Raw genomic sequence first — 16,227 nt, forward strand, 5'->3', positions numbered from 1 at the left:
AAACCATGAAGCCTAAACCATGAAGCCCGAGACTTTAAGTCGTGCTGCAGCCCATGATGCACACACACCATTTCAAACCTGCCACGCTGAACACCACACAGGGCTCAGCTCTGCTGTACCACCCTGGCTCTCGTGCTTGCTGCTGGGCCTTGCTGCTGGCAATTCAAACTAAATGCCAGATTGCCTGCCTTTGCACAGCTCACCACCATGTGTTTCTTAAATGGGTGGGACTCTTTCTGCATTTGTGACTCTCTTTTGTGGGGCGGAGGGAGGAAGGGTACGCAGTGAAGCTCACTGCAGTTCAGCTGCATTTACTGCAGAGCTACGGTAACAATTTGCGCTGAGATTGGTACAGCTACATATGACCTAGAATGCTTGCTAAATTCACAGCAACGTGGAGTGAAAGGCTGAAGCAGCATCACGAATGAATTATCAACTTAATTTTCTGCACAGTAGATGTCACAAGCCGTTCCTCGCCTGTTTCAGTCGTGTGGCAAGGCCGTGTCCTGCCTGGCGGCCGGGTGCCTCCTAACAGGGCGCACTGCAAACGGGGCTCGTCTGGGGAGAGTGGCTATCGTCAACTAATCTTGCTGGGGAGAATTAGATGAGTTGAACTTTGTGGCACTTAGTGCCCCAGGGAGTCATTATCTTATAACAAACCTACTATCTCTCGAACCATATTGCAAGACTGTGTCATGCAGATATGCGAACAGAGGGCTGTTTATCACTTGGGCAGCTGTCCAAAGTGCAACTGTATAGAGAGAAGACACTTGAAGATTTTTCCATTCATGAAGCAGCTTTTATAGATTTGCATTCATGGGGCTTTTCAGAGAAAACAATAACAATTTCAGATTTTTTTTTTTTTTCATTATTGCTGCCAGAAGCTGAAAGAAGGGAAAATAGCTCTCTATATTTAATGTAGGATACAGGGGAAATGAGGGGGATTGAAATGATGAGAAGGTTTGGGGACATCAAGAAGCCTTAAAAGGCATCTACTGTTAATTTTTTTCATGCAGAACTTTTTTACAGATACCGCCTGTGCAAGAGAGATGGTTTAAATATGCAGATGTCTCTTCTCAAAGGCATTCAAATTGTTAATTAGTCAGCAGTAAGGATTGGCTCTTGTACTTTTTATACATATAAAAGTGGGAATGAAAGCCCCCCTCCCCCCTGCTTTTACTCTTCCTGCTGCACAAAACAATAGATGTCAGCCAGCAAAACCAAGCTGCTGTTCTCTGGTTTTTGTACTTTCCTTCTACATTGTATTATTCCATCTTTCCCTATGCAGAAATTCTTCTTCACCTACTATTAACTCTTGCACAGTTAGTGAAACAACCTTTTCCCCTCTCAAGCAGCATTTTCAGGCACACAAATGCAAAGCCTGCCCTGCTTCACCTGCTTTCACACTGTTACCAGCAGCTCACACTCAAGTTTCAAGGGGCAGGTCTGGAAGTCACAGTAGTTCATGCCAGCACTGGTGCTAGAGCGTTGCCTGACTTGCTCAGGAGTGTGCTGCGATGAGGAGAGACAATGGACACGTGTCGTGCTGCTGGTGCCTCAGTAGAGGTTGGCTGGCTGGCCCTGGCCCTAGGGCTTGGCCACCTGGTGTTCCCTACTTTGGGGAGACCCCATGTTTCTACCAGCTACGTGGAAGGTAAAGGCGGCGTGTGTGGCTCAGTCCTGCCCTCACGTTTTCATCCAGGCTGTTGTGATGTCCTGCAAACTGCACAACCTTCCCTTTTCAAGCCCAGAAAGTGTGAGCAAGAGCAGGGCTGGAGCACAAATTCAGCTGTCCATAACTTCCTTGCACAGGGGGCCAGAGAGCTCATGTGGCTTTGATGGCTTGAGCCACTTGGGTGCCTGTGGAAGCTGCTCCCTGCCCCTGCTAAGCCAGTGGCATCGATCATGGAGCCGCAGTGTCTCTCTGTGCCTGCGCTGGAAGCTGTGACTTTCCTTACCCTCATCCTTCTGCCACCCTAGGCTGCTGCCCGCTTTGCCTTTGTTAAGGGGACATCCAGTAGGTTGGATCAAGCCTGGATGAACGTCCTGTATGGTCAGTGTTATCCCGGATCAGATCTGGTACCCTTCAGAAGCTCAGGCATTGTTAGAAATAACCTACTAGCACCCAGCAAAGAAAAACCACAAGGAAAAAGCCAGTAAAGCTTACAGGTGGCTGTGGTGAGTTGTGAGATGCTGTGAGAAGGGATGCTGCCCTGAACAGGCATCACTGTTACTGGCAGTAGGAAGATGTTGCAACTTTAAGCCGGAGGGGCCAGAGCAGGATGTAATAGCCCCGCTCACACGCGTTCCTCAAACTTCCTGTTACTTGTTCTTCCACCTACATCTCCCTTCCTGGCTGTTGTGGTGTGTGAGTTGTACCCTGCACACCTTCAGACAGAGTGGGCCAGTTTCAGAGGTAACGTCTAAAGCAACAGTCTGGCAGGTCGCTGAGAATAGAGCAATCTCGGGCCCAGTGTGCAGCTCTCACTGAGGGGGTGAGAGGAGGGTTTTGCTTGCAACAGCCCCTGTTCCCTGACAGATGTGTCTTATTTTTTGACTTGCGTGGTAATTGCACTTCTATGAGTCAGTCCAAAGCACTGCTCTAGTTTTGATAGTTTCTGCAGTTGAAAGCTAAAGTGAAGGATATAAAAGGCAGCAGCTTCAATGACTAGACAGGAATAAGAAGTTTTTGTCTTAAAGGAGTTCTCCTTATGTGACATTTATTTTTTTGGGTATAAATTATAGGGGAAAGCCAAATCTAATGGACATGGGATCCCTGATGATCAAACCAGTGCAACGGGTGATGAAATACCCCTTGTTACTGTCTGAGCTCTTGAATTCAACTCCTGCTTGTCACCCTGACCACCAAGTGCTACAAGATGCCCTTCTGGCTATGAAAAACATTAACATGAACATCAATGAACTTAAAAGAAGGAAAGATTTAGGTAAGAAAAAGGCACAGTGAGTTCTTCTGTCTTTGTAAGTTTGGGCTGACAATTACAAGAGAGGTTTTAACTCTAGCTGTATCCCTACACCAGTTTTGGCTGAGGCTACCCAACTTGTGTCATGCACTGGGTTTCCAAAAGGTAACACATGCCTTAATGCCACTTGTCTTAAGCCAGATATGTTACCTGACTGGTGGCTCCAGAAATATGAAAATGTGAAAGAATTCATGCTATATACAAGCTCATTGTCCGTAATGCAGTTGCAAACACTGATAATAATTAAGATGCAGCTATAGCAGTATTGCTTATAGACTCGCCACACTGAAGCCCTAACTTCACTCTTCCCAAGGCTACTGTTGATTGATAACAGGGTTTTCATCATCACAGGCGTTTTCACACAAGATTACAGCAAGGGACATCAAAGTGTCTGCTCTCAAATGGTTTCATATTTGTGTGCCCATCCCTGTGAGAAGTCCCGCAAATACAGATTATTAGTGTCATGAAATTCTCTGTCTGCAGTGCTGAAGTACAAGAGGAACGATGAGGATGAAACCCTTAAAGAAAAGTTTTCCCGATTGAATATCCACTCCATTAGCAAGAAATCCAAGAGGGTCACCAGCCATCTGAAAATACTGACGGGGGGAGAACCTCAGGTACTTATCATCCAACTGCAGATTTGCATTGACAGCTTCAGTTCTGCATTTGCACTGGACATTTTTTAAGACATGCTGGCAAATGGAGTTTGCGGTGTTGCTTTTTTTCTGCATCATTTATAAAGTAATTTTCTGACTGTCACAGAAGACAGGAAAGATCTTTGTGATTGAAATAGAAAATAACGTAATGTGTTCTCCACCTTTTCCCTCTTTATTTAAGAGTTTCTCAAACTTCTGATCTTCAGCAGAGAGGAAGTGACTGGTGATTTTGTGAAACTCCGCACTTTGCAGGGAGACTGGCAATAGTTACTGTAGGTGATGAGGATGTCTTGCTCTGCATCATAACATTCATGTTCTGAACCCACCAAGGAAGACAAGCAGTGCTTCTGATTAGAAAAGGCCACGGGGTTTGCCTCTACATAAGGACCTGGAACTGCCAAACCTACCAGAGGCAAAGAACCCTGTGATAAGTCTGATGGGTGTTGTGTGGCCAAAAATAAAACACGCCTTCATAATTTTGGGGTTGCAGTTCAAAATTTAGCAGGATAAACATTTTCAGGAAAGCTTAAGCTAAATCTCAAAGAAAATCAATTACAACTGACCTTGAAAATTATATCCAGTGCACTTTACTGCACGAGATGGCCGATTATACAAGGTCACTTGCCTTTCTAGATGTGACTTTACAAGATACATGCCGTTTTTTTCCTGGTTTGTTTTTTATCAGTGGTTTCCCACTTTCTCTGATGCAAATTACCCACATTTATTTCTTCTGTTCATTTATTTGTACAGTGGAAATTTTTGTATTCAGAATGGGACACTAGCAAGGCTATATCATCAGAAAAAAAGGAGGGAATTGAATTTGAGTAAGAGACGTGAGTTTTTCTTTAGAAGATTTTCACATATATTTTTTGGTTTTGTCTCTTTTAATTAAGCTGAAAACAGTTAAGAATCATTTCAGAATCAGGATGCATCTGTTAAAAAGATTCAGCCCTCCCCCTGCTTATTTAGACTAAGAACGTTCCCAATTTACATCTCTGAAACACTCTGTGACCCTTACAGCAAGACCACTGAAAACGAGACTCGAGGTTTCCCGAATTCCTCAAGTAAAAGAGAGGCAAACCCAAACGTATCTTCAGGGGGTTTTTTTGAGCTCGCATAACAAAGTAGTACAAGGCTATTCCCAGCTGCTGAGGTTTCTAGCTGAAGAGCTGGCGTTGCTCTAGAGGTAACAGCTCCATCTACAGCCTGCCTGGGGGACATCTCCCCATCACCCACAAAGAAGCATCCAGGGAAGTAGTGCCTGTTGCTTCCTCAAGCAGACCAACAAGTGTGAGTGTTATTGGCACACACAGGTTATAAATCAATTCTCTACTTCCACAAGGGTTAAAAGTTAAATTCTCTGTGTGTTGCCCTATGTCTTTGACTTTTCTTGGATTAAAAAAGGAGCTTGGGGCAATTGGGGTCCAACCTGTTCTATTTTCAAAGGGAAGGTTTGGGAATTTTCCAGCAGTGGTCTGGGCATTTCCTTCATTAGCCAGGCTCATTTGGGCTGCCAAAATAACAGTGAAAACTTCTATTTTAGGTGAAAGATCAAACTTTTAATAAGGAGGAAAAGTTGTTTCGAAGTTTAGAGAAGACCGTGAAGTTGTGTGTGAAGAACATTTCGCTCTCCTCACAGCACCTCCAGGTGGGTACAGGCCTTTTTGAAACCTGTGGGCACAATCCATGTTTATAACCAGTTAACATGCATTTCTGCCACTGCCAAATTATTTATTAGCAGGCCTGTCCACATCACGGTATTAAATAAATGAGCTCTGCTGCTGAATTACTGAGCCCATGGCCAAAATGTTTTGATGCCCACATTTCTGCATTTTAACCCTTACACAAGCAGGCTCTGTGGAGACCCATGGGTACAATGCAGAAAAGAAGTTACTATCTGGTGGCACAGTAATGACTTTCAACCACCATGTGAAGCCATCCTATGGGTCATGCACATCTGCATGTGGAGTTAAAAATGGAACAACTGAGTTGCAGCCACATTAATGGAGATGTCCTAAAATATGCATTTTGGATGCAAGGACTCTTTCTTTCCTTTATCCTGTTGCTAGGTTGCATTGAGGGCTAGCACTATCTGTACAGAGTTCTCGAGGGCTGTAAATATCTGTGCTTTAATCCTCCTCTCCAAAGATGTGGGTTGGCTTGTAACTTACCAACTCTTCCCTCTCATGCACAGCTTACCAATTCTAGATGGCACGAGGCCCTTCAGAGTGTAACTGGGCCTGAACTGGGTGCGAAGGTTGACTGAGAAGTAGGTAAGATCGGTAACCAGCTGGCCAGAGCTTACCACAAATGCACCTTGTTTAGCAAACAGCAGCAGGCCAGTGAACTCAGCAGACAAGGGTTGTTGCCTGGAAAGGTGCTGATGGTTCCTTATCCAAATGGATGCACACTTCATTAATATTAAAATTCAGAGTAAGTGAATCACACCACTGTATTCCTACTTAGTCCTCCAAAAGAGGTGTCTGAGGGTGCGTGCATCTTGAGCTGGCTCCTTGAGCAGTAGCTAACTTCCAATGGAATATTCATTAGGTTGGGGCATATTTTCTTTCCAGTTGAACATTAACAACCTGATTTTTAAATAGTTTGTATTGAAAATAGACCAGACCCAGGAAAATATTACCACAGTAAACAACCCCATGATGACTGGAAACTGCAGAGAAACCACACAGGTGTCAGAGACGGAAAATATTTCAGATTCCATCGGTGTTATTGCAGTATCTGCATGAGGAAGTGCCATTTATTAGAACAGAGTGTAATACAGCTTCATCTTCTCACCATCTTCTTATTTAGGATTCTATACATCTGGCTGCACAAAATATAATTGGGCTTCAGGAAATCTTGCAAGACAAAGACAATGAGTTCCACGATTGTTTGGAGAAACAGAACAACGCTGCAAATCTCTGTAAAAACCTTGTAAGTTTATGCAATGTCCAGTGTTACACAGCTGCCTGTATGCATGACAAAAGAGGTGTATGAAAGAGAGACTGGGACAGAAGGGAGGCAAGAGCCTTAGGAATCCATTGGGGAAGATGAGTGGGTTTTTTGCTGGGTTTCTGTAAGAGCCAAGGTAAAATTCAGTTTAAGTGCACTGTGTTTTCCCTAGAAAAGCTAAAGAAAACTTCTCAAGATTAATTCCCGGGTCCAAACTAGAATCTTTGTGCTAAATTTACACACTTCACCTGAGCTTCAGACAACAGCAGTGAATCTTTGCTTTGCTACTTTTGTTACCAACACTTGCAGTTTTACAGTGACTTTTGTGATCATTGCTGTGCTCATGAACTATTAGAACTATCATCCTGGAAACACAGATGGGTGAAAATCTCAGCTTTATTACCTTTTCCAGTAAGTTACTATCCTTCATATAGAGAAATCATGACAAATCTGAACAGCCCATAGGAATTATAAACAAATTAAAAGGAAGGTGATAATTTTTCCACTGGTCTCTTGCTTTTAGGATTCAAATGGACACTAATGCCTGGCTCTAGGATGACAGACTAAAATGTCTCTGTAAAATGTACAGGTTGCTTCTTCAAGCAGCTGCTAAAGCTGGAAAAATTCAGAGGTGGAGATTTTCCTATTCTTTCCTAGGCTTGTGCTGACTAAAATTTAGCCAATCAGTCATTTCCAGAGCACTGAAACACAGAGTGTGCCAAGAAACAGAAGGATCTTTTACAGACCACATCCTCCCAGTAATAACAGGCAGAGTAAGGTTGTGTAAGGTGGTGTGTTTCCTTTCGCTTGAAGTTCCACCAGATTGGAAAAGAACCTTGAAAATTAATCTCAATAATCAGGAAGATATTTGCAATGTCTTTACAATGAATACAGTGCCTAAAGCACAAAAAAATTACCCTTCTCTCATCGCAGTGGTGAGGATGTCCACTATGCAACATGCCCCCACATTCAGAAACATCAAAGAGAAGCTGAATCAATTCCAAATTAGATGAAACAGAAAACTTATTTTCAGAAAAAAATTGTGTGACTCCCATTGGCTCATGACCCAGCTACTCTGAATGTCCATTTAGTTTAAAAAACAAACCAAAAAGAGAACCCATCTTTGTTTTAACCATGGACGTTGTCATTAACCATGTTAATTTCTATTTATTTCCGTGTCTTGGATTTACAGGATTACAAAGATTCTCTACCTTATGTATAAGCTTTTAAAAAATATAACCCCAACACTTTCATCCTGACATTGCACAATGAGTAGATGTTCTCACTGAACAACCCACAGTTTTCTTCACATTATCCTGAAAGGCTCCATTATCACTGGACATCCCAGCAGTTGGCTCAAGTTAATTTTTTATTTTCCTCCCTCACATTTGTCAATAATGAATAACTTCTTTATTATATTTTAGGGCAGAAATCCACAATCACCTCTTCTCCTCCAGAAAACTGATCCAAAAGTTTGGAAAAATTGTTTTCTTAATCTACCAAAAATTCATTTGCTAAATTCAGACCCATTTTTCAGGTGGAAATAAAGTAGGAACCATATAGCCAGTGCACATCATCTGGGCCCTGGGAGAACAATTCTGGTGCTAAAATGTATCTGTTGTTAACTGTGGTTTGTCATGGAGGGTGGAGGGACAGCTGCTTTTTTATTCTCACATTCCACACAACAACTTAATTCACATAGAATGTCCAAGAACTTTAATGTGGTGAGTTTCACTCATTACAAGCCTCTGCTGTATTTGAACAAGTGACTTAGAAAAAAAAAATATTTCATGCAGTATTAATCCCTTGAGACAATTAAAGACTAATGGAAAAGTCTGAGAAAGGCTGCTTTTTTACCAGGTGTCTAATTTTGTTGATTACTAGTGATAAAACCAACAAGCATAACATAATTTAATCAAATCAAGTGATTGTTTGTGTTTGCTTAAACAGGAATTGAGTTACAGCTGTTTCCAGGGGAAAAAAAAAAGGGCTTCAATAGCATTCAAGACTGCAAGCCTACCATTCAGCAAGACCTCACTGCCTCTAGGCTGTTCATTGGCATTAGGCCTTCCAATTAAGGCAATCACAGTTTTATTGGGCCACTTCAATGACCCTTGCCTAGTTTTCCCTCAGCGGTAGCACGCTGCGGGCAGTACGGCGGGCCGCGTGCTCCACGGCACCGTCGCCAGACACTTCAGGCTGAAAAGCCTCTGCAATGCTCTGAAGGAGAGTCTAACTTATGCTAGACCCTGCTTGAAGCTGCCTCTGACAGCAATTGTTGAAGAGTAATTAACAGATTGCTTGATAGACTGCTATCAATCTTACCCTGGTATGGTGTCTGAAGAACTGCAGGAATAAAGTATTAATTAGGTCTGGTTTATACCTTTGCAGATGGCTCAGCTGGACAAGCTTGTTCTGACTCCTCTCTCAGCACTACAAGCCTTGTTTTCAGGCCCACAGAAGCTCATCCAGAAGCGCTATGACAAGCTGTTGGACTACAACAGCTACCTTCAGAGGTCAACAGGAGAAGAGCTGGACCTGGCAAAGAAAGACTATGAGGCTCTAAATGCACAGCTAGTGGAAGAACTTCAGGTGTTCAACAGAGCAGCCAAAAAGATTGTGTTGAACTGCCTACATTGCTTCATCACCTTCTTCAGGAATATTATGTCTGCAGCACTTCAATCCAATTCTGCTGTGGTGGTGCCCGTTCCAGTAAGTACATTAGAAATGGGTGTAGCTTTGCCTTTATTTGTCTTTTTCCTTTCTGTGTGATTTGGCTAGAGCCACCTAGGACACATACCTACACGCTGTGCCGCTGCACTGATTTTGTTTGCTCAGTGCAGCAGGTCAGGTTTGGGTTGGGTTTTTTCTTCTCTTCCTTGCAAGCTCAGCAAAGGTTAGGTTCTGAGCTGAAGCTTTGTTAGGGCTGGATTTTTCATTGAGAATAATCTTAAGGCAGCTATCCCAGCTGCTAGAGAGATAGTAATGGCAAGAATGTTACAGTAAGGCAGAAAGGAGGCACCTGCTAGCATTTTAGTCTTTGTTTCTTAGTGTCTGCCCTGAGGAGTCCAGAAAACAGAGGAAGAGAAATTCCCAGGAAGTACATGAATGCCCCTGTTGCTGCTGGACCTGCAGAGTCACAGGTGACTGCAGAAAAGAAAAAGGTTAGGAGAGTTAATGAAATAATCTCTATAAAAAGTTACTTTTAAACCCAAATACACTGCAGAAGCTCCTGCAGACATCTCTAGGGAGTAAGGAACAGCTTTGTCTGTGTTGGTATTTTTAAAGAGTCCAACCCCTACAATTCTGTGATTTGAAAGGGACCTCAAGAGATCATCGGGTCCAACCCCCCTGCCAGAGCAGGTTCCCCAGGACAGGTCACACAGGTAGGCATCCAGACAGGCCTTGAATATCTCCAGAGATGGAGACTCCACCACCTCCCTGGGCAGCCTGTCCCAGGGCTCTGCCACCCTCACTGTGAAAAAGTTCTTCCGCATGTTGGTGCGGAACTTCCTGTGCCCCAACTTGCAGCCATTGCCCCTTGTCCTATCCCCACAGCCCATTGAAAAGATTTCCCCCTGTGTCCCACACTTGATATATTTATAAACATTAATAAGGTCCCCCTCAGTCTTTTTTTCTCAAGGCCGAACAGCCCCAATTCTTTCAGCCTTTCCTCATAGGGTAGATGCTCCACTTCTTTAATCATCTTCGTAGCCCTTTGCTGGACTCTCTCCAGGAGATCCCTACCTGTATCACATCATTTATGTAGCCAAAAGTACCAGAGATGCCTGCCTGAGCTATGCAGAAAGACATTATTTTCTCTAGCCCACTATGATCTTTCTGGGCATTATGATCATTACCCGAAGATTGAAGTTGAGAAGTTATTCTTAATTTGTGTGAAAATCCTACAGTGTTTCACTTTTGTTGTAGAGAGGACTTGAACCACCACCCCCAAGAAACAAACACGGCTGTGCCTTCCGCACACCCAAATAAACTCACCTGAACTGCAGCAAGGCTCGAGATAGGAAACACACCACAGTGAGGCAATTCTGGAGTATTCCTTTCCAGCAAGGCTTGAACACAGCACTTTACAGCTAGGGGCAGCTGAAAAATTAAGCAAGCAAGGTCAGGATCAAAACACAGAGCTGTTCTGTTTCATGGGAAAATGAAGGCTTTTCCCACGTGAAGAAATTGCATCCCTGTAATTTGACCATTTCATGGTTTGAAAGCTGTTGTACTGAGCATTGTTTTCTGTGAGGCTCAGCCTACAAAATTACCTTCTTTTTCTTTTTTTTCTGTTTACATCAGCAAATACATTTGGGGTTAAACACAGACCAAAAGCACTTATCCAATGACACAGACAGAGCTTCAGTTTACCCAACCAGTTTTAACCTAGAGGCAGCACCCAGTTGCCCAAACACACAGCTATGGGGTAAATTACTCCAAGCCCTACATCACATTGGCTGCTCTGAAAGCTGCTGAGATGCACATTTGCATCTGAAAGCAGGTGGCTCAGTAGCATAAATGCTGGGCTGTTCATTTTCATCAGTTTAGAATATTTTAAAATTATTTAACTTAAATTAGTATGGCTTTTAAATCTAATAGCAATCATTAGAAACTTTCTTTAGGCAAGGACCTTTCTTTTCTTTCCACCTTGTACCCAGCAAGCTATGGGCTCTGCAGAAAATAGCAGTAACTTGTCAGATGTACTGAGTCCGAGCAGTCAGCCCATTTTCCTGGGTTTTGGCTGGGATAGAGTTAATTTTCACATGAAGCTCAGAGGGAATACAGCCAGAACAGCCCAGCCAAATAGCCAAAGGGATATTCCCTACCCTATGATGTCATGCTCAGGATATACTTGGGGAGCTGGCTGGAAAGGAGGCGGTGCTGCTTGGGGACAGACTGGACATCAGGTTCTGCGCAGTGAGCAAATTGCATTATCACCTGCTTTGTATGTTCCTAATTTTGTATGTTCTTATTTCCTTCTCCCTTTGCTGCCCTAGCAAACTGTCCCTATCCCAAACCATGAGTGTTACCATTTTCTTTCAATTCTCCTCCCTATCCCACCCAGCAGGGAGGACTGAGGGAGCAGCTGTGTAGTACTTAGCTGCTGGCTGGGGACAAACCAAAACACCATTAAACCAAATCTGCTCTTTCAAATCTCCTTACCATTTTACTCATGAGATCTAACCACCTTTGTGGTTGCAGCTGTCTTCCTCAAGCATCTGTGAAGTGCAGAATCAGTTGATGGAGGAGGTTCACAAGCTGAGTTTTGTGAAAGAAAACAGCAGTGCAGCCTTTATTGAGAGAAAATTGAGCTTGGAAAAGAAGAAACCTGTCCCTGCTCCAGTGAGTACCATACATCCAAATGGTGTATGAAGCATCATTTCTTTTGACCACTTTGGAAACAAATCCATTTTTGTGCCATCTAGAGGTTTGGGCTTGGTCTCTTCAGTGGGACTCTGAATCAGGTTGTTGGAATGAAGCTGTTCCATTGACCAGTGACTTCTGAAGATTTTTCACTGTTTTCATGTTATTACCTTGAAAATCCACTTGAAATTATCTCTAATTACCCTTAGGTCTTTAAGTACATATTAAATCTAAGGCTGTATCTGCAAACGTTGATTACTTCTTTCATTAAATACTCTTGCAGTGTATCTTAATCTTCTAATTCAGAACATTTTTTCCCTCTCATCCTCAGTTGTGGCTACATGTATTGGTGCTTACATACATACACATACACTCCCACAGCAGAAGATTCAGAAAATTCACCACCACCCCCCCAGTTCCCAACCTTATCAGACACACCCAGAAGTCTTGTTTACAGTAAAGTAAAAACCCAAGTGCAGATTTATAGAGGCAGCTGAGGCAAAGAGTAGGATTCCTTTTAGCATCAGTAAGACACGTGCTCTTGCTTCCATTGTATATGAAGACTGTCGCTGTGCAGCACATCCCTCCCCATACTACATATGAATTCAAAGATCATTGCTACAGAGAAACAATTCAGCAAGGGACAGTTCACCTACAGAACACCAGCTCTTTGAGAGCAAAGGACAGACTAAGAGGTCTTTAATTAGTGAAATTCCTACACGTCTTTAAAATTTGCCCTTTATTGCTCCCCTGTTAATATCACAGTTGGACAGGTCCTTGCTGCACATGCAAAGGAGGTTTGGTTACATACAGCTGTGTAACTCGTGCCTTGAGCTGTGTGTAAAAATGAGTGTCAGCTGCCACGTGCAACATAGAGGTTTTTCACACATCTGTGTTGCTCTAGAAATGTCCTTGGCATTATTCTCAGAGAGTAACTTCCTTTGCTTTTCAGCTCGAATCCCCACGTCAAACCGAAGGCCACAGGTCCAGGCTGCTGTCCAGGTACAGCTCGGAGCTGCTGTTCCAAGCTAAGCGCAAGTGCAATGCCACGCAGGAATTCGATATCGATCTACATGAAGGAGAACTGGTGGCTGTTGTGGAGCAAAAGGACCCCTTCGGAAGCACGAGCAGATGGCTTGTTGACACAGGAAGTAAGTTCTCCACACAAACATCCCAATAACAGCTTCCCTTTGGGATATTGATTTCTTTTGATTCGGGCCCCATCTGTTTGCCTCTGTCATACTGACAGCTGCATAGGACGGTTGGGTTTGAAACGGTTTTAGCAGTATTTTGCTGTTTGTTTTCTCTCTTTTTATTCTGGCCTCTAGTCCTTCAAGGGTATGTGTATTCCTCCTTCCTGAGGCCTTACAATCCAGCTAAAGCACAGAAGGACGTAGCAGAAAACAGCTTCGTTGATGATGATTTTGATAATATCAGCCTCTTTGTCTCTTCACGGGCCTCCAATGACAGCAGGATGAGAAGTCTGGGTCACAAGAAGAGTGACAGCAGCTCATCTCCTCACTGCTGTGAAAATGCCACAGTGAACGGCACAGGGACTGGTGCTTTTCAGGATACGGATGATCAGCATGTATGTACGACACACACTGTGCCTGTCACCTTGCTTTTCCTATTTCAAATCTAGAATTACAGTGCTTATAATTTAAATGGTTTCCTTTTACACCGGAAGAGACTGGCACTAATCTGTCAGTATGGGAATTTGTTGTTCTCTGTTCTTTGCCTTTCTTTAAATAGCTATGAGGTAGGAAAAGAAAATCAATTAAACTGTGAATTGCAGTCCTGTCTCTCAGAAAACACACCGTTGAATTACCTCACCCCACATGAAATGCCTCAAGGTTCTCCTGTGGAGCATGAACCTGCAAAATAGTTCAGTTTGGGGGATTTTTCTGCTTACTGTTGACAAGAAAGCTGTGTCAATGCTGATCAGCAAGGCAGAGACGTGTCACATTTGAGTACAGGAGCTTTAGGAAAGGTGATTCTCCCTGAATAAATCTTCCTGGAAAATTTTCTGTGCCAACCCAAGGCTGCTTGGTGTGACAGAAACAGGCACTTTATATTAAGGTGATGAGGTCTCGGAGCTTGGTTTGTCCTTCCACGTGCCAAATTCCCTGGGTCCTTTAATCTTTCTTTTTATTTTGTCCCTGTTCATTGTAGGCTGTCCAGCAATTGCAGACTACAGGATTGCATGCTGGTTTGCATAGGTTGTTACTCAGTTTCTGTATACAGAATTCATACTAACACACAGTGACTGGGTAAGATGTGGCAACGTTTCTGAAGTCAGACTTTTGGGTTTTGTGGCTTTCCTTTTTCAGACCTTCTACGCTGTTTATGCATTTCAAGCAAGGAGCAATCAGGAGCTCAGCCTTCAGGAGTACCAGAAGGTTAGGATACTTCGGTTCTCTGACCTGAGTGGCAATAAAGAGTGGTGGCTAGCAGAAGCCAAAGGTCAGAGAGGATATGTACCATCTAACTACCTCGGGAAGATGACATACGCCTAGGAACAGGAAGGCCCGCTGAGCCAGTTTCTCTGAAGCAGACTGAATAATCACCTGTTACAGTTTACAACAAGCAAGGCAAGTTCAGAACTGATTGACACAAGACATGGTACCTGGTACAGAGCACAGATGATACTGAGAACTTTTAGCCTCCAAAAGCCATCAGCTCCTCAAGGCCTGAGGGAGGAAACAGCTAACAGGAAGACTGATTCTGGTTACCCTCCCAAGGAGCTTGCTTTTCTAGCACCTCATCATTTGCTCATTTTGTCAAAACTGTGCTACGTCAAAAGGCAACTTATGAGTACAAATCACAGATAAAATTGTGTTTTTCTTTAATGATTTTTAGGAAATAATATTGAAAATTAAGAGACCCTTGAAAAAGGACAAATTCAGTCTTCAGAGATGCCATAGGCGTTTAGGAACAATTTAGCCTGAACTATCTCAGAGAACATAGGCACATCTTAAATGTCTAGCTTTTTGGTTGTCTTTTATCCTCAGCAACTGTTGTAGTGAACCTTTTTACCAGTAGAGATTATTGGAGTGGGAAAAGAAAAAGGGTTTCATTTTTGCAGGGCAAATACCAAATGGTGATACTAGTAGCTGGTCCCAAGGAAAAAGGTGTATTTATTTAAATACGGAAATGGGAAGAGGGAAAGAGGCACTAGAAAAAGATGCTGTGAAAGAGAGAGTTATCATTTTCAGGAGAATTACAGAACTACTTCATATGTTAGGAAATTGTAGCAATGTGAAAGTGCTGCAGGTCCACATACATCTCCACTCTAACTGCTTTACAGTGCAAGATTTGTGTAGTGAAACAAAACCTGTATTAATAGACTTGGGACAGTTATTAAGATTTAAAAAAAAATAAGAAAGAAGAAAAAGTTCATTGAAGGCATTGCTTGACTATTTACCTTATCTGATTCCCTATGGCAGATACAGGGATCATAATGTCTAGTGAATAAGCTAGGACTTAAGAGGCATCAAAATTTCTCTACCAGGAAAACAAAAACCAAACCAAACCAAAAAATCAAAGTGTCTGATGCTAGACTGACCAGTGAAGAATGTGTCAGTGAGTTGATTTGCTGTTTGAAGAATTCCAAGTCAAGAGCCCTGCATTTTACTGAAGTATCTCCAAAATAGTAGAGACTATTTTAACAAGTTAATACAGTTCACATTGCATTCCCAGGGAGCACAGAAAACTAAGTATCCCAAGGAAGGATTTGAAGTTCACATAGACTACAGCAATGCTTAGGTCAGGCTACTGCTGTACACTTGAGCTAGGCTGAATGGCATTATAACAACATCTCATTGCTATTACTGTTGATATCTGAGCACTGATTGCAATTTATTTCAGTGCAAATAAGTTGTATTGAAATGATGACCTGCTTATGCTAAGCATGGCAAAAAGGAAACAGTGAAGGAAAACTCCTGTCAGGTGTTTTTACTGACTGACCATTAACATGACACCCCTATTAAAATTAAAGGGGTGTGCAGGTTGCTGACCAAGGGTATACAAAAGCTTTAGAACAATGTTTGTATAAGTTTCTACTTCCTGTAGTTGATGTGTGGGGTATGAAGATGAAACGATTCAACACCCTCATTGAGATATAATGGGAAATAACCTATCAGCAAAGAAAGGATGAGACAGTTAGGGCAGTCGATACAAACATTAGGTTTTGCTAAACTAATCAACCTATTTTCATTTTATTTAGTGTCCCAAATTTTCATATTATTTTCCTAAAAAGGTAAATAAAG

General features: G+C 42.7%; 1 protein-coding gene across 1 annotated transcript in view; it reads left to right on the forward strand.

Moving 5' to 3' along the window:
- ARHGEF38 (Rho guanine nucleotide exchange factor 38) overlaps positions 1–14,475 on the forward strand; it is a gene marked incomplete at both ends in the record, with an annotated part of 34,993 nt that extends 20,518 nt beyond the window's left edge. The window contains 9 exons of the mRNA XM_084263745.1: positions 2,746–2,945; positions 3,465–3,598; positions 5,181–5,285; positions 6,449–6,571; positions 8,981–9,301; positions 11,798–11,938; positions 12,912–13,110; positions 13,288–13,547; positions 14,290–14,475. Coding sequence (XP_084119871.1) covers positions 2,746–2,945; positions 3,465–3,598; positions 5,181–5,285; positions 6,449–6,571; positions 8,981–9,301; positions 11,798–11,938; positions 12,912–13,110; positions 13,288–13,547; positions 14,290–14,475 — 1,669 coding nt within the window. The remainder of the gene's footprint in view (positions 1–2,745; positions 2,946–3,464; positions 3,599–5,180; positions 5,286–6,448; positions 6,572–8,980; positions 9,302–11,797; positions 11,939–12,911; positions 13,111–13,287; positions 13,548–14,289) is intronic.
- Between the last annotated feature and the right edge of the window lie 1,752 nt (positions 14,476–16,227).

Source organism: Gallinula chloropus (assembly GCF_964237585.1).
Source record: "Gallinula chloropus genome assembly, chromosome: 4".
Taxonomy (NCBI): Eukaryota; Metazoa; Chordata; class Aves; order Gruiformes; family Rallidae; genus Gallinula; species Gallinula chloropus.